This window comes from Chroicocephalus ridibundus, chromosome 7, assembly GCF_963924245.1.
Source record: "Chroicocephalus ridibundus chromosome 7, bChrRid1.1, whole genome shotgun sequence".
In the NCBI taxonomy this organism is placed as follows: Eukaryota; Metazoa; Chordata; class Aves; order Charadriiformes; family Laridae; genus Chroicocephalus; species Chroicocephalus ridibundus.
The window spans coordinates 43,180,643-43,202,100 of record NC_086290.1 but is presented as its reverse complement, the minus strand read 5'-3'; the positions used below and the strand labels follow the sequence as shown (position 1 = coordinate 43,202,100).

The 21,458-nt window shown below is 42.1% G+C and overlaps 1 protein-coding gene across 10 annotated transcripts in view; it reads left to right on the top strand.

The window, feature by feature from the left end:
- AGAP1 (ArfGAP with GTPase domain, ankyrin repeat and PH domain 1) overlaps window positions 1–21,458 on the top strand; it is a 380,589-nt gene that overhangs the window by 265,763 nt on the left and 93,368 nt on the right. For all 10 annotated transcript variants that reach the window (XM_063341692.1, XM_063341691.1, XM_063341694.1 and 7 more), the window contains one exon: window positions 13,105–13,266. In XM_063341692.1, the coding sequence (XP_063197762.1) occupies window positions 13,105–13,266 (162 nt within the window). The remainder of the gene's footprint in view (window positions 1–13,104; window positions 13,267–21,458) is intronic.

The window sequence follows — 21,458 nt, the reverse complement described above, 5'->3', positions numbered from 1 at the left end:
TCATCATTTTTCCATTGCAGCGTGATGAAGAGGAAGATACCAAAGACAGTCTGATATTTAAATAAGACCCTAGAAGTGGTGGTGTTTCATACTGGTTTCTAGAACTTTTTAAAGGAGGAGGAAGCCATATCATTTCAGTCCTCAGCTAGAAAGAGGAGGTCAGCAAGGAAATCTGATTATTGTCTGACAGCTTGAGCATTAGTCAGGAGAGCGTCATGTTGCCTGTGCCCTACCTGAGCTTGAAGGCAGATGGAGAGGGGAAACGTAAAGTTTCTGAGATGTGGGCAGACATCCCATTTGTTTTTTCGCTGAGCTTTCTTCTCCAAAATGGTGTTGGCATAAGGATAAGTTCTCTGAAAAGGGTTTCAGAGTGTTAAACTAAATGGGTGGTTCTTGTAGGAATGTGTTAGCATCCAGAAGTAGCAGGACCCAATGCTTACCCATTCTGTTCTGTAGACCATAAGAATCTCAATTGAATGGGAAGGTAAGGTTGCTTTTCTTGGGGAGATTCCTACCAGATTCACAAAATAGAGGCTCTTACCTTGTGTTCTCTAGGTACGTGTTGCCAAAATGATGGGGGAAAACCTGTCCTGTCATACAGGAGGGCACTGAGCCTGGAGAAGAGAAGGCTCCAAGGAGACCTTATAGTGGCCTTCCAGTACCTAAAGGGGGCCTACAGGAGAGATGGGGAGGGACTCTGAATCAGGGAATGTAGTGATAGGATGAGGGGTAACAGTCTCAAACTGGAAGAGGGGCGATTTAGATCGGATATCAGGAAGAAGTTCTTTACTGTGAGGGTGGTGAGCCCCTGGCCCAGGTTGCCCAGAGAAGCTGTGGCTGCCCCATCCCGGGAGGGGTTCAAGGCCAGGCTGGACGGGGCTTGGAGCAACCTGGTCTGGTGGGAGGTGTCCCTGCCCAGGGCAGGGGGTTGGAACTAGGTGATCTTTAAGGTCCCTTCCAGCTCTAACCATTCTGTGATTCTGTGTGTTCCTGAAATTCTGCCCCATGTGCCATGCTAAAAAAAAAAAGTAATCAAGGGGCAAAACCCCTTTAGTTTGCTACATCTGCGAATAGTGGTTCAGACACTGATGGTTTGCTTACAACTTTCAGTCTGCCTTTCACCGGGCCATCCACGCTGTGGGTTGCAGCTCAGTGAACGTCGAACTGTAGATGAGCCATTGCCATTTGGTCCAACTGGAGTCTGCATCCATCGGGGAGCGCGTTGCTTCATGACGAGTTAAAAGAATGGAAGATATGAAAGCGGTTTTTCTGTTTCTGTGTCCGTGGTGGGAGGGGGAAATTGTACCAATAAGCCTTTGAGGCTTAAACTGAGCTGCGTCGTGATGTTGGTTTAAGGAAGATACTTGGTATGTGGGCATTTATGCGCAACTTTGCTGGATTACTTAGTCCTGCTGTTTAGATCCTGCACTATATTATATGGATTTTTACAATTCTGCAGCTCTCCAGAAACCCATCTGCTCTTCTTCTTTGAGATCCTCTTCTTTCTGCCTCCTCCCTCCCCCCGATTAAAATATAAAGAATTGTTGCATTCAGCAATTAAATCCTGAGCTTGATTCCAAAACAGCAAGAGTTTTCATCTTCGGATAATTTGACACTGGCAGCCTCATGCTCATCTTAATCTTGTTCACAGCCTGAAGTGCCAAATGTCTGTCAATAAATTGTTTATGTGACTAAATTAACTTTTTGAGTGTAACTATAAAGCTTTGGTTTTTCCTGATGTTAACTTACGGATGCCTAAACGGGTATTTTGCATTTAATTTTGCTTAAAATTTAAACTGAATAGGAAAGCGTATGGCACGTTCCTTATAATCAGGGAGAAAAAAGTTGTTGGGTTTTTTGTGTGGTTACTGATGTTGATTAATCTGACTTGATTGTCTAGCAATGTTCAATAAATCAGTGCCTTTTCTGCCTGTAGGTGGGTTTAGTTGTCACACCTTCTCCATTTGTCCCCACTCACAAGAAAATGGGGAAAAAAAAAACAAAACGGAACACCTCAGACCAAAGCACTTTATTTTTATTATGGAGCATAAACTTTAGCCTGACAGGATAGTGAGAATAGTCAATGTTCCCTTTATCAGGTCTGCAAGCTTGTGTCTGGGAGACATTCCTCGTTCCTGACCTTCTGGGTGCAGGGTTAGTGGGGAGCGGTACCCCACTCGTGGTATTCAACCACTGCAGAAAATCCATGCTTATCAAGTATGGAAAGCAGATACACAGCACCGATATCACTAGAAACAGGGGTGCTTTTAACTCCAGGTTGTGTTTTAAAATATATATATATATATCTCCACAGCTGTCTCCTTGTCTAACTTCAGCTGCAAGCTGGTTCCCTGTAGCTCAGGTGCTTGACGTTTGACAGATACTGCACTTAGAAGTCTGTAAAATATAAATTCTGTTCTCTTTCTATATTAGTATCTGTCAGAATGGAAGGGTTAATATTGAAGGTGATTGCGCCCCCGTACAAAGCAAACTCTTTATCAGGGACACCATCCTGTAACCTCATTTGTATAAAAAGATCGTTTAGTCTTTCAAAGGGTTATTGGTTTGGGGGTTTTGTGTGTTTGTAGTTTAAGACTGCTTTAATCTTAAATGGTTGCAGTTTGGAATGAGTTTTGCTGTGATGTTTCTCGGCTGGTCTTGCCGATAGATAGTGTGAGATAGAGGATCAGCTGTGACTGTTTTTCCTGGTATCTCAGGAATAAATGTGACCTGTGGTCTTAAAAAGCTTAAATAGTGGCCGAGACATGAACACATTGACTGCGTGCAGCAGCAGCAGCAGAAGGACGAATCTTCTGGCACTAGCTATTTAAAGCCGAAGAGCTGCATGTGATGAGAGGATGCCTGTATGTATTCAGGAGTGACGTATCTTGATAAATTACAATTGCAAGGAAATAAGTCCATGAGCCGGATTCACACAGTGTCCTACAGGAGTTTATGAACTTTGAAAAATAAAATCTTGTTTACAGAGAGTAATATAAATTGAGAGACACATTTTCAAGTAAACATCCAGGAAAGACATAATACTGCAAGGGCATAGCGTGGCACGCTATAAACTCTGCTAATTCAAGTAACATGACTTAAAAATTTAACAAGCCCAATGCATTCCATATTTAAGGACTTTATCAGTAAGACTTAGGCAGGGAAATTAGTAAACTTCCCAGATCAGTACACTTGTGTTTTTCTTAATCTTTTTATCTAAATTTATATAATAATAGTCTACATTTTAAATTCAGATAAAGTTTAGTAAAGTTTTAAACATAAAATTGAGAAAGCGAAAAGTTACTGTATAGCTACCATTGGAGTAATTCCTGATTTCAGAATTTTGTCATCATATGTCCATACTTTGGTAGTTCAAATAGATGCCTGTAATAATTAGATTTCTTGTTTAACATTTAAACACACACGATGCTTTTATTTCTTCTCTGGCTTAATGAAGTTTCTGTTCCAGTTAAGAGGAGAGCAGTTGTCTCATCAAGCATGTCTGTTTGCAGGCTCAGTTTCTTTCCAGCCCAGATCACAGAGCGTGGGGCAGAGGGATGTTGTGTATACGTTACCTATGGAATCCAACGCTTCAAAGCTTCTTCACAGCATCTGCGGTTCAAGGAGTGAAAGAAGCTTCTGTGTTAAATCCAATATGCAGCTCCTTCACAACCTGCCGATTGTTGGGGGACAGCTGAAGCGCAGAGACCTGGCCTTCCTGCAGGTGGAAAAGCATCTCCTTTCAAGTCTCTGGGCCCTTCATTTGTTACAGTTGATATCATCCCTTAATTCGGTGATCGCGTGTGCCACCCGCGGTCCGGGTCGATGAGGAGTATCCAGTTCGCGAGTCGCTCTAGGCGAGTGGCTTTTCCGATGCGTGGGTTTTGTGAGGGCAAAAGGAGGGCCCTGACTTGGGTTATCTAAACCCGTAGAAGAGCTGGTAAGAGCTAGGAAGAGTGCTTGATTACATTTAGAAGTTAAGGAAGAAAAAAAAAGTTTGTTAATGCCAGTATGTCACCTGACACCTATAAAAGGCAGCAAAGACATAGCTTTATGTTAAAAGCTTTACTTTTTGGCTATAGGTTTCTGCAATAGGAAAATGTTCGGGTTTCCCTTTGATTAAGAGTATCTTTGCTGTTGCTTCCATTATTTCTTTCCCTTTCTGACACTGCTGCTCGTCGCATACGTTACCAGCAAAGCCTTAGCCATTTCCCACCTCGCGTGATGCACTTAACTGCCTGTTTGCTATACAGCTTTAATTGTAAAGTGTTAATAGTGAAAGTCTCTCTATTTTTTTCCAGAACACTGATATTAGGGCTTGTCACTGAAGTCTTGCGGGCTAACAGTGGAGAGTTTCCTAACCTCTTCTCAATTACCAGTGAGTGGGTTTGATGCTTGAAGTTATCCACAGGTTATACAGACTGAAGGTTAAAGTACAAGAGTAGAGACAAGAGACGTGGCGCTATCTCTGCCTCTGAGCATTTCTTTGAAGAGAGTCAGTTCTTCCTTTCTGTCTTATTTTGCCTATCTTGAAATACAAGGTAAATATTTTAGTAGGAAATGATTCAGTAAGGCATGGGTTCATTATTTTCCAAGTGCCTCGAGACCTGAAGGCTCTATTTCAAAGCAAAATATTGTGAAATGAGGTTTTTTTGCAATTAGAAGACAATGCTGATTGTTAGATCAGGGTGGAGCTCTCACCCACTCTGTATAATTGAGGTGAATTTATTACACGTATCATTTAGACCAAGGATATAAAATAGCGTTTGTCACACAATATTGTGTGTACTTGATCATGGTGTAGCTTGTTCATCCAAGATGTCTTTTAGACGTGCTGCAAGTGTTTATTTTTCTGCAAATTGCCATTACTTGGGATCATCTTGATGGGTTCACTGGGAACAGTGTGCTGCAGCTGGTAACTATTCTTGAGGTGTCTGATTATCTACCTGGCTTCAAAAGCGGCAGATAGACTAACCAACGCATGACCTGGAAAGAAACCAAGAGATGCTGCCCTGAAACCATTCCACCGCTGTACGGTTTGACTTCGAAAGGACCATCCATCTTTCTGCCTCATGGGGTCCCTAAGAACTAGATACCTGAAATTAATCCCCGTAACCAGCTGCCTTTTGTAATATTCCTCCCCTCTCCGTTTTGTATACAGTTGATGGCCAGGAGAAGCAACGCCCATAGCATTGTACACCCTGTTTGTAGCAATTCAGGGTGACACCACATAAGAATCACATCTTCTTAACAGATCTGATGCTGCCCAGTGAAAGCGTTATGGCAGAAGAATTAGAGACATCCCTTATACATCTAGACTGTAGGTCTGCGCGGCGGGAGCCATGAAGCTAGTTTGCCTTGGGATGTGGTGGCATCCTGCACCATCTAAGGCTTGCATCTCTTTCTGGTTTGTTGTCCTTATGTATTCAAACAAATTGTCATTGTTGGTCTTTCCACAGGGCATATTTAGCGCACGGTACAAAGGAGGCAAGCACAAAGATGCATCTGTGTAACGCAAGATAAGATAAATTAGCAAACTACGTTAACCTGGGGAGAGGTTTATAATATCTCTGCCCCTGACCTGAACCTGCTTTAGGCAAGATGTACAGAGGGAAAGACCTAGTGTCTTGTTCCTGTTCTGAGGCTTGCTGTTCCTCTAAAATACAGTTAGTCCTTACTGCTGATGCTTGTCACCTGAGTGGCAACACAGGAGGGTCTCTTAGGAAAAGGTGGTAAATTCCTTCTGTGGTGCAAGGAGCTTACTTCATAGGATGGCTTTGAAAGGGAGTTGATGGGACAGGACAGGGTTGCTTCTTTTCCTTGCCAGCAATACTCTGATTTCTGGGGAGCAGGATGGTGTTTCGCTAGCACCGTAATATTTTGCTCCTTAGGAGGGAAAATTTAGTGAGCAGTGTACTTTAGTGGGGGCTTTTTTAAACACTGTGTTGCATTTTTGCTTTCATGCTTCCTTTAAGATGGGGCAGACATTGCCTGTTAGTGGGAAATGAGCTAGAGGTAACTTTGTCTTTCCTTTGGTTAAGGGAGATGGTAACGAGGGTCTTACTATCTCTGAAGTCATTGAAGACGGTCCTTCCGATATCTGTGCTTTACTGTCATGAGCCTGGCTTTCTTTCGCGGGTCTGGGGATGATGTCCCTCGCTTGTCACAAAGTGGCTTATTAGGCTGCCGAGTGGAAACGATCCTGTCAGGCCAAACGTGCCTTCAGGTCCACTTTGCTTGAGGCGTGCTACCACCTATCAAAAGCCAGACCCTCCAAAAGCCGGGAGATCTTTTTTTGTCAAGAAGGAAGCTTTGTTTTTCGTATTTAATTGAAATTGCTATTAGAGGAAGGGAGGCAGTAACTTGGGCATTCAGTGGGGCTTTCTGTACATGACAGGATAGCTTTTGTGATTTACAGGCTCTAGGCACAAGGCTGGAAAAATGGCAGGCGCCGTGGAAAGAGAATACTCCTGAGGCTCTTTCATCTCCATCCCCCAGTTCTGCTCAGAGCTTCCTTTTAATTTCGTTCAGTGCAGCAGGTTAATTTAAGCCCTCGATAGCTTGCGTGTCCAAGCTGAATTCAGCTAAACGATGACCGGATGCGCCTAATTCCTACCAAAGGTATGAGCTCTGTGTACTTAAAAAGTATTTGCCTGTTCTTGGTTTGTTTTTTTTTTTTCTGTAGGCTGTAATCTCACGCTACCTCGTCTCCCCCACTCACGAGTGTTTATTATCCGCAGACTTCTGCCAAGCTGCAGTTTTGACAGGATTTTAATGTCAGTCCTGTACGTCCGTGCCTGACTCCAGCCTTCTGCAGTCATTGTGCAATTGCAGCATCCCTTTAACTTCGGTTTGAGGCAGAGGAGGAATATAAAGACCTTGATAGAACGTTTATGGTAATAGCTGTAAAGGGAAGCTGTAGAGCATTGGATTTCACAGCCAGAAAAATCTCGGCTCGGGGAAATGGGTCTGAAATACAACTACAGATGGTTTTAGTCTATTGCTTCCCCTGCTTAAATAAAAGGATTGCTTTTTTCACCTCTATTTAAAACACATGTGTAGAAGATGAAAGTGTCCAGCTATTTTTTTATTATTCAGTCCACCAGCTACCGACATCTTTGCCTTATTTCATTTCAACGCTAATGGCATAGTAAAAGTTCTGAAACACCCTCTTTGGATTCAGCCTTCCTTGGGTCGTGGCAAAGATTCCTGCTGCAGTCAGAGCTGTTGCTGTTGTTTTCGTCATCAGCGCTTTCTTTTCCCCCTTGAACCTGGTGCTATTAATTGTGTTGCTGCTTCTGCTCTTTAATTGATCCCATTCACTGGTCCCGCTTTTGTAACGTCTGACTTCTTGTCACTTCGGCAAATCAAAAACCCAAATTAATCAATCTCCAGCTACTTGAGAATAACGCCGCGTTGGGGAGCTGGGCTTGACAAAAAAGTCTAATTTCACTTTGAAAGCCTGTTGGAAAATTTTAACAAGAAGATGCAAGAAAAATGTAAACCAGATCAAGCTCGACTTTGGTCTGTGGAGAATAGCGTCACCTGTTGAGTTCGTTTCAAGTTTTTGTAAATAGGTGATTTGACAAAAATATGAAATAAATCAAAAGACGCGAAGATAGAAGAGGTCAGAATATCCTTGTTTCCGCTGCAAATGGTTACCCAGGAGAGAGGGTTCTGTGTGTATGAGAGAGAATAGGAACCGTGGGCCAAAGATGAAGCTCTGCTCTCAGATTTTTGTGTCTCAGCCTTTGTGCTGTGCTATTGCCGTACCTTATATGTTGTCTCCTTTCCTCATCTTTTTGCACCCCCAGCCCTTTTACCCTGGCATGGGACACTTGTACCTGCTTATTGTCCCTCCTTTTCTTTGCCTCCTTGATTCCTGTCTTGGTGTCTCCTGCAGCTCTGCTGTGCAGGCACTGCAAGGGGGGAAGGAGAAATGGCTTCAATCCGAATCTCAGATGCTCTCTGAGCAGATGCTTGGGAGTTTAGGATGCATGTCAGCCGTGTCCTCTGCTGGGGGCACCAAGGAAGCACAGGCTGGGTTTGAGTTGGGTTCCTTACCCTTCTCAGATCCAGGAGGGCTCTCGTGATGTCCTCAGAGGGCACAAATGGAGTTGTCTTTGAGATCCATTTCTGGAGCGCATGCAGCTTCCAAATAACAAGCCTATAAAGAGATAAGCGAGATTTGTGCAGAATGTTAGGTTTTACAAACATCGTATAATACTGCGAGAGGATATCAAACGTAACTGTTTCAAATGGCAAATAAAGCACAGTACAACAGCACGGCCCTCGAGACTCTTCTGAGAAGGATTGGTTGCTTTCTTTTTTCATTTAATGTTTGGTCTCGTAATTCTGGGTTGTAGTTGTAGGCAGCATCCTTCTTCCCTTCCGCCTCTCGTTTCTCCTACCAGAATTCGTCATAATTGAAAGGAGTTTCTATTATGACTGTAATTACAAAAGGCATCTAGGGGAGAGGCAGACATGGGACTTGCTTTCTGGAAAATAAAAGCTGCATTGGCTTTTTTGTTTTGTTTTGTAATTTCTAGCAAAGGAGGGTCAGGCTTGAATGAGCAGAACCTTTGTCTTACCCCACGTGTCGTGCACCTACAGAGAAATACCACTTCTCAAACAGCAGAGCGATTGGGGTTTTTTTTAATATCCCATCTCTTGATAACTTAAGGGGTTTGGTTACCACGTGTCTCTTGTTGCTCCTGAGCATAGCATGAGCTACTGCATATTTTAAAATGGCCTCAAATAACTTGCATAAACATAAACTTACCCTCAATGTACTCCGAATTGACTATTTTACTACTTTTTCTGGAATGAGCGCCTCCGCTTTGTTTGCACAGAAGCTCTCCTACCCCTTGGTATAAGATTGGCGTTATTTCACGACCCTGCAAAACTAGAAAACTCTGCTTTCGATCAGAAAAAACGTTTTCTCGGCGGTACGGAAAGTCACCGAACGCACACGTGAAATTCATGGCGTCCTCCTTAATGCCTCGTGAGCATGCAGAGGTAAACCACAAGGACGTGGCTCGTGTCAGCTCTCACTTCCAGCTGAGTGGAGTTAATAATTACAGTGGGGAGAGAGGGCAGGGAGGAAGGCTGGCGGTTTGCTGGGAGAGGGCATGGGCATTTCTAGCTCACTTCTGTACATTGCAGTCAGCAGCAGGCGTAGGCTGGAGCACGGTGATGCTCTGTTTTGAAGGAGAAGATGACATTTTTCAGTAGCGTGTTGCCGTACATCCCTTAGAAACGTGGCCCAGCAGTTGCAGAACAGAGGATGTGCTGGTCAGGACAACCCCAGCTACGTGGCAAGGGGAGAGTTTTGTCCTTAATGTTGTATGATATAGATATACACCCTGCAAATGATGACCATCATCAAGGAAAGCTGCCTGTACCGTCAATCAAAAACTGCAAAGCTAATGATGGGCTGGGCAGATAATCGTGGGAGAGTTAATTGTAAGGTTCGATATGGCATCTTGTCAGCAGAGATAAGTTGTCACGTTTTCCACTTGAGCTGAAACTAAATGATTGTAAAATAAGTTATGAGTGTCCTTGGGCCTGTCTGCCAGAATGATGGCTAAGAATACATTCCTGGCCCATCAGTCTCAAGCAGCCCGCTTGATATTTATGCGAACTGAATGTTATTTTATTCCCCCTCTAGTCATGCTTGTCAGCTTCCCGAGTGAAAAGTGAAACTGCTTCTTTGACTCATACTTCAAGTATTGAAGCTCGGAGAGACTGCAGATTGTTATTATTATTACTAGTATTATATATTTTTTCGGGTGTGCGTTGAACATTGATGCCCGATTGGGAAGAACTAATGGCTGACATTGAACGCGCGGGATGGCTGCAAAACAGCCCATCCCAACCCAGTGAAACGCGTCTTATGAGTTCCAGTGCCTCTGTCAAAGCTGGTTTAGATGTGGAGTAATGAGGCGCTTGCTTTTTTAATTTGGCGTGCCTTTTTCCTTGCCTTTTTTTTTTTTTTTTTATTTTTATATATTTAATAGCACCAGCAGTGGTCGTCTGTTCTCAGGCGTGGTAATTGATACAAAATAAAATGCATTATTTGTATTCAGTCAGGAGTATGAAATTGCATTCAGTGGGCTGAAGCCTGAACTCATTTACAGTTTTCCGAAGCCGGGCTTTCAGGAGCCCTCTTTTCAATTTGAAGAATACCTTGTCAGGCAAGAGAAGTAGTGGGAAATGGGAAAGCACAGCGTGTAAGCCTGGCGCCTTTTGATTGCTCATATTTTAAACCGGGAGAATGTTAAATAACTTCCATCTTCAAAGGGTGGTCTCCGAAACTGGGAATACGGGGCATTAATACACCAACAATATCAGCTCCGCACCCGTTTACAAGCCACTCGCGTTTCTTTTCTGGTTGAGGGGGAGGGAAAGCTTCGGGCTTTTCGCTTCAGAGCCGTTTGACCCAAGGACAGCAGGTTATTACCTGGAAAGGGCTGCGGATCACAAGGAGTTACCGTAGGGAGGTTAATTCTTCAGCTCTACGACGTGAGTAGTTGAACTGTACGTTCCTCATTTTTCAGAGCTCGTGAGCAGGTTTTGTTGGTGCAATTTATAGCCTAGAAATTAGACTAAGCCACAGTGAGCGTACAGGTCTACCTTAACCTTTTGTAACAGGGATCCCACTGAAAAATATATTCGGTGGTTTTGCATCAGGGTGTGGTTTCTTCACCATTTTACGGATCCGGGGCATCGTGGTTGGTGCTGGAGTTGCATGTGGCCACGAACGCAGCCCTCCTACGCCCACCTTGGGGACCGGAGCGCTTCGGCACGCGTCGTGGCATCGTGAATATTTGAAAACAAGCTTTTTGAGAGGCATGGGAGAGGGTGGTAGAGCTGGTTTTTCCTGATTTTTGTTTTTTTCTCCCTTTGAGTAAAATAGGATAATTCTTTCTGAAGTGAAGGAAGAGGATGAGGCCTGTCCGTGTGCCACTTGCCTCATATTTTCTGAGGGGAAAAAGTGAAGCATTTTGAGAAATCGTATTAGATCTGAGCAAGCCTGCCTGACTGGTGTGCTCTCTGGGATTTCTCCATTATATTTTTATGAGTTTTCTGGATTTTTGCAAGCAAGTGAAAATCAATTAGATGCATTTTTGGTGCCCCGTGGCAGACCTTGCCCCCACAGCCAGGCCCCTTCCTTGCTGGGCACTGTGGCTGCGGCTGGCCTGTCTCAACACACCAGTTTTCATGTTGTTGCCGCAAAGGAGGATTTTTTTTGTGGGATTTGTTGTTGGTTTTTTTTTCTTCTTTTTGAGTACCCAACGTTGGAAACCTTCTTAAGTCTCCAACAGGAGGGTAAATATTTAGGGCTAGCATTAACCAACTTGCATCCTTGGCCATGCCTCTCTGCTGCTGGCATCCTCTTTGGCATCTTCTCTTCTTCCACCGTCAGGGGAGTCACAGCTGCCCGTGTCCCCTTTACCAAGAGCATGCTGAGCCCTGGCATGGATTCTCTTCAGGGTTTGCCTTCCTCTTCACCTGGAGAGACAGCAAACCCTTGCAGGATAGCCGCTTTGAGCATTGCTGGGTCAGATACTTAAAATACTCCTATAGAGATATACAGTAAATATGTTTCCATGGTTGCCTTTTGGGGTTAAATATTTGATGATTGGTTTCAAAACAGGGAACATAGGGAAAAGAACAAAAATCCTTAATATAAAGCTTATCTTTGATTTAGTCTTTATTGCCAGGCAATTAGCTACATAATTTATCCCCCACTAATACCTTGCAGCACAACCGTGCTTAGCGGGTAATTAGTAAGTAAACTTTATCAGAAAAAAAAAAAAAAACCCAAAAAAAAAATAAGGGTTTCTTTATCAAATAGGTGGTTGTATGGCGATTTAACTATTCAAAAAATCAAAAGCTACTTTTTACATAGTCTTTGGCGTTATAATTTTCTAACATATTAATTCATCATAAGAACACTTTTGGCATTGCATTTAAGGGCAATATGGTGTCTCACACAGGTTCTGGAAACAGCTTCGCTTTACATGACAGCAAGCACTTTAATTTAAGTGCAGGATGGTATGCTAAATTTCATAATCAAAACCAAACCAATGAATGCATTTAGCACTGATCATACCCAAAAGATTGGTTGCCATTAAACTAAAATTGTATTACCAACCTTGGGGAAGAGTACTCAATTGAGGTTACTTGAGCATTTGCTATGTGAAAGGACCCAGATGGAGAGTTAAAATTTCAAGTACATCCTCATTTGCTAAACTTCTCTTAAATATTGCTGTTAAGTGTTTTTTGACTTAAAAAGAGAAGAACTATTCAAAGAGAAGAACTACTCAAGGAGAAGGCATTTATGTATTACCGGCCATTACATGGGCCGGGGAATAGACTGTGGGTCTCTGCTTATGAGAGAGGGGTGTCATCAACCTTTGATTTTGATTTGGTTGAGCGAGCTAATTGGTAGGAGAGGGTAGAAAATGACTCTGTCATTAGTTCTTAAAATTGTTATGTGTTATGCTACCATACCTAGTACAGTGGGAAACTAAACACACAAAACATGGGATTATTTTTTTCGTTGGGAGCAGGTAGTAAGTGACGCTTTATCACACGATATTAATTGTACCAGGCATACGTTTGTTACCTTGTTTTCCCACCTTTATTGCCATCACCACCTTTTCTGTGCGTCTGTCTCTAATATTAAGGAAGGCAGGTAGTATTCAGAGGATGCTGGGGTATCTCTGTGCCATTATGTATTAAAATGTCCTAGCATTACTTGAGTTAATTTGAGGATCAGTAAGATCTTTGTAAGAAGCAGCAAATGGAAGTAATAAAGTGCATTCAAGCTGACCCGCTTCTAAAATTGATGCAGAGTCCTGGTGATTTGATAGGGCTTGAATCAGAACTTCAGCCAAGTTGCTTTTTTGTACCTTTTTGAAAAAGTAATGGGTATTGTTAGGAAGTTCTCTGTAGCCTTTGGAAGTCAATAAGCTCTAGAAGTCAGCTGCTAACGGCGAGCAGTGGGTTATATCTTGGATTCTAGCAGTCATTAATTTAAATTATGCAGTATTTTTATTTTTCCTTCTGTTTTTTTTTTTAACTCCAAAACCGCAGATACTGGATTAGGAGATTCTGTGTGTTCAAGCCCAAGTATATCCAGTACGACGAGCCCCAAACTCGATCCACCTCCTTCACCTCACGCCAACAGAAAGAAGCACCGCAGGAAGAAAAGTACGAGCAATTTCAAAGCTGATGGTATTTCGGGCACAGCTGAAGGTAAGCTTACTCTGTGGTGGAAGTCCAAATTTTGAAAATAACATTCCAAAGACCGTTGTAAAATACAACTCAACCTCACCGTTGGCTTTGCATACAGAAGGTAAAGAGAATTGTGCTAAAGTAGAGAAATTAAAGGCTGATCTTTTAATGATGAAGCTGAATGGTCTGAGGCATCGCACAATGGTGAATTCGACTATCTGAAACGTGTTTAGAACTGCTTTTTTTAATAAATAAAAAAGTGTCCCCAAGTTAATATGGAGCATCATTGGCTATAACGCTAAGGAACGGGCCTACTTGTAAGGTTAAAAAGAAAGAAAAAGTCAGGTTCACTCAGGAGCCCATACATCGCCTTACAACTTTTGTGTTTTTTCAGTATTATTAAATCTTGCGTTATCGCTCCTCCTTAGACACATCCTGAGCTCTAGAATCACGGACGCTTCTGATGCCTGTTATTGTTTGAATATTCAGCCGCTCATGGAAAGATTGTGTTATTTGAGGATAAAAAGGAAAAGGGGAGAGTTTAAATGTTTGGGTTCTTTTTTAAAAACCAGAAAGCAAAAGCCAAAAAGAACTGCTTTTTTCCCATAGTTTAGCTTACTCTTTCCAACATGAACAGTGCTATAGCTGTTCAATGCCCTTCTGAAGGGGTAACAATGTGTACAGTAGCCAGATATGATATAAAACATGCTTGTATCTTTAGAAAAGAAGAAAAGAAACATGCTAGGATTCAACCAAAAGAGCTCCAGAAAAAAGATGAACAAGGGTAGTTGGAAGGCTCAGAAACTGGGGAGTCAACATACAAGGAGAGATGAAAAACGGAGACAATGGAATAACATTGTGGGAAAAGGGGGAGTGTTGAGTAAGAAAAAGATGCGGTTGTAAGCATCGAAGAGTGAAAAACAGCTAATTCAGTATCAAAGAGCGTTGGAACAAGTTCTGAAAAAAGCGTGACAATTGCAGACAGCTGAAGAGATGTTAAAAATAGATGTGATAATAGTATACAACTGAGAAGGGGCATGTTAACTACTACTTAGTCATCCTTATTTTCCATTTATTTAATTTCTCAATTGCACTTCTATCACATACGGAATTTATTTCCCCAGCTATCTATACAAATCCTTTTTTAAAAGCTATCAGCTTTTTTTCATAATGGCTCCTGTTGCGTTCTCTTTCCAGTCATTTAACTGTCTTTACTGTTAGTTTCCCCCTAGTTTATGGCCTGAAGCCAAATTTTATTTTAACCTTTCATTTTTAATTTGTCTTTTTTTTTTTAACAATCCCTTTTACACCACTTATTTTCATACCTCAATGGCAAGTTATAGAAGGGATTTTTCAGAGTGCTCACCATTGGTCCAAGATTATTTTGTTGAAGTCAACGTGAATCAAGACCAGCTGGATATCAAGAGCCTTTGAAAATCTCTTTCTAAGTGGTTAATACGTGTATGTTTTCTTTCTCCTGGGGAGATTATTTTCACAAGTCACTGGAGCTGGAGCCTGTGTGGTCCTGGTCTGCAGGCGCAGACTTCTGACCCGCAGCGAGCAATGGGGGATCTGCAGTTTTGTGCATCTTGCCCCTGAAATCCCTGTTCTGATTGGAGTGGGGAGTACGGGCTCCTTCATCCTTCTGTTTTTCTCTTGCTCTTCTCCTTGTCTTCCAGCATTGTAACATGCTAGTCTGAAATCCTTTTGCGATAACTCGACAAAATGTCCCCTCTCATATCAATGGGATAAATATGCTTCCACAAGGGCAACAGCTGGGTGGTAAGCGGCAGCTAAGTAATACACAGGGAGTCTTATAAGCATAGTGAGTGCCAACACTTGCTTTTGCAGTCTTACAGTATCTCTACATTAGCCCATCAGCTTTCTTTGACCTGCCTCTTCTTACACGCCTTCTGAGATGGGCACCTCTTTTCTGGCTTGGGGCTCACAGTTGTGTCTTGGGTGGGCCGCAGCGGCTGTTAAATTCTTTAGTTTTGTAACATCACTTTTAAAGCACAACGCAGTGAAAAACGGTGATTGGCCACACGAATAGAATTGCAGTTTTCTACACAGCGCTCTTGCCATGTGTGAGAGGAACCCTGGGCATCCTGCAGCAGGCAACTAATCTTACTGGGCAAGGTTGGGAGGAGGTGGCTGACGGTTAGGACTTGCAACCTTTGTCTGTGTTTTCTGGTATTTGTGTTGGTGCGAGCCAGAAGTTACATTCGGTATGCATAAAGCATGCACAGTCGACCAGGCAGGTGGTGTTCATCTCTCAGTGATGCTGAATGATGGGAATAACTTCAGTCCCGGGACAACCCATGTCACAAGCCAGTCTGCTGTGTGTCTGAGATGCTTCAGGCTCCTAAGGGTTTTTCTCCAAGCAGTTGAATGTAGTGTTTTTACATCTGTCTTGCAATTCAAAGCGGTTTTCAGTTCAATAATTCAGCCTTTCCTCAGGAAAAGGCTTATTTCCTTGTTCCTCAGCGCTTGGCTACAAATCTGTCCAATGACCTAAAAGATTTCCTTTTTGATTTTTCTTCCTCCACACTTGCCACAAGCGTAGATTTAAACCCTCAGAAGATTACTGCAGTTTTGAAGACCGCAAATCCAAATTAAACAGTAGAAGGAAGATGTTCTGAGAGATGCATGCTTTGCCTTGGCAACTTTGATCAAGTGTTTGAGATACAGCAGGTGACTTTATTGAAAATGAGCTACAGAAGACTGTGGTGATAATTGTGGGAGAACCATGTCTTCCTTCTTTCTGGAAATACTGAGCTCACTGTGAAGAGGAGGAGGAGGATCCTCCTGCAGTAGTTGTTCTCAGGCAGTTACAATAGATCAGAGTTAAATGATTTGGGTAATTCTGGATTTTGTAATGCCTTCCTTTGGGTCTGGCCACATTTCAAGCGTCAGCTTTCAGTCAGAAATTCTGGGTTCCTTCATTTTTGTCTGTAGCAAAGCTTAGGTGTTCAACGAGGTTTAAATCTGATCTTCAGCAAATTCTTAGCGTTTTTACTGCACTTTGCTGTCTTTTTTTTTTTTTTTTGTCCCTTGAACGTGCCTGCTTTGATCAGTGACCTCTGCCCAAGTATTCAGATACCACGGTGATGGACACTAGTGAGCCCAGGGTGATTCACTAATTCCAAGGACTGATGCTCATCTCTTCTATGCCCTTCCATAAAGGTCATGCTGCTGCTTCTTTCTCCACACTATCTGCACATGCACAGCCCTCTCTTTCCGGGATTGACTCTTTCATCTTACTTGGTTTATCTTTCTGTGGGTTTTCCGAGACAATGTTTGCAGCAACAAAAATACTAAAGCAACTGTGCTGCCGCTGGATGAAAATTGTAATTCCGTTCCTATTTTGGAAAATGAGATTCTTGTGAAATTTTTCCAGTGCAGTGAAACCCAGAGAGAAGTTCTTTTGTTTTTTTTAGTTCTCTGTACAGAACTTGTCACTGAAAAAATTTCTCAGTGGTTTTGAGGGTAACAGCAGGAATGCTCACATTAGGCAAGGTGCCAGCAACCAGCAGTGTTTTTCCCACCATGCTGTCTAAACTTGCTCGGAGCAGGATTACACAGTGCTGTGTTTCAAAGAGGAATAGCTGCTCAGAGCCCAGTCTGTTTTGGTACCCTTGTGCTGCTGCAGTTAGTGGAACAGCTAGTGATAATAGGAAGGTTTTTCAGCTTGAAAACAAGTGGGAAAATTAAAAAGCTTTCTTGGAAATACTTTTCACAGAAATACTGTTCCCAGTGTTTATTTTTCTTACTCGTTAGACGGTTTTAAAGCTTCATGGCTATGCCAGCTTGAACCTTCCTGCCCTCGATCCATCTCTGAGGTTTTAGGAGCTATAGAAAGCCCAAGGTATGGCTGTTTTTCAGCATCAAATCTAGATCATCCGTGCTCTGCAAGTGTTTCATCGACTCGGAGCTCTGGCCAACGGGGACAACGTTGCTGTCTGCCATAGGGCTGGTCCCACCACGTCCATGTAGATAGGCGAGTCGGCTCCTTCGGTCAGGGAGATGCAAGGTGGCTGCAGGCAGAGCGCTCTTCATTTATCTTCTCTCTTATCAGCGGAGGCAAAATAAGCATGTTCCCATTCACACAGATGGAGCTGGGAAACAGGAATTGATGAGGGAGTAATAAATGCGATTAGTGACTTGGTAGACTTTCCAAACTCTGTTTTTTCTGTGCAGGTCTGCATTCCACCTTCTTCTCATCGCTGGTTTCTAAAGACCTTTTGAAGGATGAGGAAGGACCTTTTACGTTACTTTTTAGAACTGTTTTCTTACCACAAAGATATTTGTTCTCTGCCCCTTGTAAAGTAATTGCTTTTCCCCGTACTCTTCTGATCTGTGCAGTCTAGCCCCCAACTCTAGGTGTACGTTTTCTGGCTTGTAGCTAAGGATGAACCCCAGTTTACTGAGAAATGGTATTCTTTTTTTATTTTCCTGGGGTGAACTGGTACAGGTATTTCAAAAGCTTGTGTTCTTCATGTGCATGTTTTATAACACCGAAAGTCATTCTTCTGTTCCCAGTCTCAGGGAGCGTTGAAGATGAGCTATAGTTAAGTTTGAAATGAAAATAAGTTTGTTTTCTGCGGATGGAAGAACAGAGTTTAGTCAGACTTCTCACTTATGCTTTTAGCAATAAGCAAAAATTACACTGCTTTCATCTGGTTTCTCAGCTCCGTGGGAACTCGAGTTGAGGAGGGTGGGACAATGTGCAGAAAGCCAGTTTATTCCCAAGACTTCTTGGCCCTTTTCAGCCATCCCAAAACCAGAATGACAAAGCGAATTAGGGAAATACAGTTCTTAGTATTGGTCTCTGGAATCTGTATGATACCTGAAAATGGGATATTTTGTGTAAATTGGAAGCAATACATCTGTTAACTGGATGTGCAGTGTATGATGCATGAAAAAATTGGTGTGCGTTTTACCTGCATGTTCTCACCCTAAGCTTTCCTTAGTCTAATCCCTCAAGTGTCTCCGTGATTTACCTGCTGGCGTTATTCCCTGAAGTGATTTAAACGTGCTTGTACACGGCACGCATGTAACACGGCTCCGTACACAGTCTGCTCCAGACAATTTTAACATACGTTTCCTTAGGTGCGTAGTACTAGTAAGTGTGCTGTCGCCAGACTGAGCTAAAAAAAAAAAAAAAGAAATTTCTCTAGCCATGTATTAAAAAAAAAAAAAAGACAGAGTTAGTTGGGAATTTTGGAAATTTGGTGGAAACACCTCTGAAGCCTGTTCCATGAAACAGATGCAAGCAATGAGCTATAGCGATGGTGGGAGAGTAGCTTCTTCATTTGAAAGATGGACTTGACATTGTTGATGCTAATAGCTAATACTTATTGATAATACATTGAATTAAGCACCATGATGAAGGAAGGTACTTTCACTTGGTGCTCTTTTTTCTCTTTTTTTTTTTTCTTTTTTTGTCTTTTTGTGGTCTGCAAGAAACCTTCAAACATTGTCAGAGGACAGTGTGTTCAGAAACCTTTCCAGCACAAAAAGTCACAGCATTGTCGTTCCCTTTTCTGGGCAAAGAAGATGTGAAATCAAATACCTTGACCTGCAGCTGCAGCAAGGGCAAAACTACTCCCCTATTAAGGAGTTTGTAACCTTTGGAATCAAATCTATTAGATGTCAAGGTCCCTGTATGGGTTGTGTTGCTTGAAGTAATGCACAGAACTAAGCTGCCACCAAAACTTGTTCAAGTAAAAGCTCTTTCCAGTCCATTACAGGGTAATTAATACTACTCCTGTGGTTGTACAGGCAAATAGATGTTGCCCATGTAGGAACTCCACTAAAGTTATTCCTGGTAATCTTGTCTGGAGATAACTCGGTAGTTCCAGTTGTAGTAGTAACCAGTTCTTCCTGAATTATTTCCGTACACAGTTTTGGGGGTTTTTTTTGCGGTTATACTCTCCTTAAAGAGATATCCTAAGCTTTTTCCCCACTAAAATAAAAAAAATATAATATCAAAAAATCAAATGCAGACCTGTGTCATACAGAAGAGGAGTGTGTTTCCATCCTGTTGTACGGTATTTCTGTGCATCCTGTGATATGGACGGTTTAGTGAGAGCAGGTTTTCTTTCTATTTCTGGTCTCTGAAGTGCCTGAAATTTTAGGAAGTAAATGTTCCATAGTTTTAAAAAATGTTCAGCAGTATTTAAAGTGCGATTGATACAAAAGTGGCATTTTGACCACCGTGTTGAATGAAGAAAAGAAGCATTTATTTGGAACCGCAAGAGTTTGCAGTATAAGCGGATAGCTAGGGGCGTTGGGGTTTTGTAATTCATTTAGGGCTACTGCTGAATTATTTTCGTATACAATTTTTTCATCGTAACGTCATTTGTGTAGTCCTCTTGTGCATGAAACATTCCAGAAATTTCAGCAAATAGCATTTTGCTGAATTTCATGCTGCACACAAAAAAACCCCAAGCTTTGTTTTGCTAATCGTCACTAAATCTGGAGTTTAACAAGCTTGCTTTTAGTAAGATTTTTAGGAGCGTGGTTTGATAAGTATCTGCATGCTTATTTTGTGGATTATGTCGGAAGAGTCGTAGACCTTGCCTGATCCGGCTATTCTCTGCTCTAGCTGCTTTGTGGGTAAAAATCTCTTAAAAACAAAATAAAATAAAAAAAGCACAGGTCTTAGTTGACATTAAAAATGAAACAAAAGCGAGCAAAATATCTAGCTGTGTTTTCTTCTGTCTGCATGAGAACTTAAAAAAAAAAAAACAACCAACAGTACGTGACCGTATTTGTTGTCTGTAATGCCGAATGCTTGTTTTGATTTAAGCATACTGCAAGTGTCTCGGAGGTTACCACCTATTCAGTGTCAAAACACTCTTTGGTTGTAATTCCACTGATCATCGGTAACTTATTCACTGCTTCGTAGGAGCTAGAGTACAGGCCGATCGCTGTACACCTGAGAAACAGGAGGGCAGAAATTAATAAAATCGAGACTGAACCTTCAGAGACTTACTTTCAACCGAGGCCAAGGTCACTTGTTGGGAAACCTTCAGCCTCAGTCGTCACAGCCGATCTGACATGAAAGGTTTGCTGCTGAAAGACATTTATGTTGATGCTGAGGAGTAAAAGACAAGGGAGGTGAAGCTCATCTATTGTTTTAACCTACTTCATTGCAGGCTAAACAAGTTGAAAGATTCCTTCTTCTCTTTAAAACCACTGTTAGCTCAGGGTCAGAAGAGGCTGCTGGTTCCTCCTACCTGGTTGAAAGGAAAAGTGTCGCAGTGGTGGTCAGCAGGAAAGGGGATTCTGGAAAGGATGAGTCCCAGGATGAATTGGTGGTGGTTGTACACACGGGCACATCCGGATAGCTAGAGAAAGAGAACACTTCCCCCCCTCCCCCCCCTACATTTCTCTGAAAAGTGGTCCCGTTCTTAGTACATTAAGTGCTCTGTGTTGTGACTGCTTGTGTATCCTCGGTACAAGTGCTGCGCTGTGATTTGGCCTGGTTTTTTTGGAAAAGGAAGAAGTTTTCAGTAGCTTTATAATTGAATGAAAACAAGTGGCACCTCAGCATTTTAGTGGCTTCAGGTAATTAGTATCCATAGAACTATTCTGTCAGCCCGAGACAGAGATCCTGATTATGAAAAAGGTTCCTAATGTTCACAAGATGATGTTTACAAGATGGCAAGAAGTACTTGTAAGATATTAATCTTGCTAGAGAAGTTAGTTCCTTTTTGTTACTTAAGTAAGAGTGTCTACTTTGAAAGTTCCTGCCAGTTTTTCCAGAGCATAAGACTGCATAATTTCATTATGAATCTATATACCTAAATTAAAATATCTTAAAAATAAAATGAGATTATTATATATTATGAAGCTATAATAAATGAAAAGACGGAAATAAAGTCATTGTGTTAAGTATAACTTTGTTCTCCTGTTCCCCACATAACTGAACTCTTGAGTCAAGGTGTCACAATTTAAATGAACAGGATGTTTTGGCGTAGGAGGAAGACTTAGTTTTTGAAGGATGTCTTGTCCTCAGCTTTCTCTGTACTTGGACTCATCAGTTTATTGGAACTGAGCTACAGAGGTGGTACATTGGGAAGAAGCTGCCTTTAAAGAGTAGAAGTCATAAGTAACTCCCTTCAGAATATCTTAAGCAGCTAAAACAGAAGCACTAGATTAGACAAATATGAAGAAGAAAAATCCATGAAGGTCTCTTAAAATAA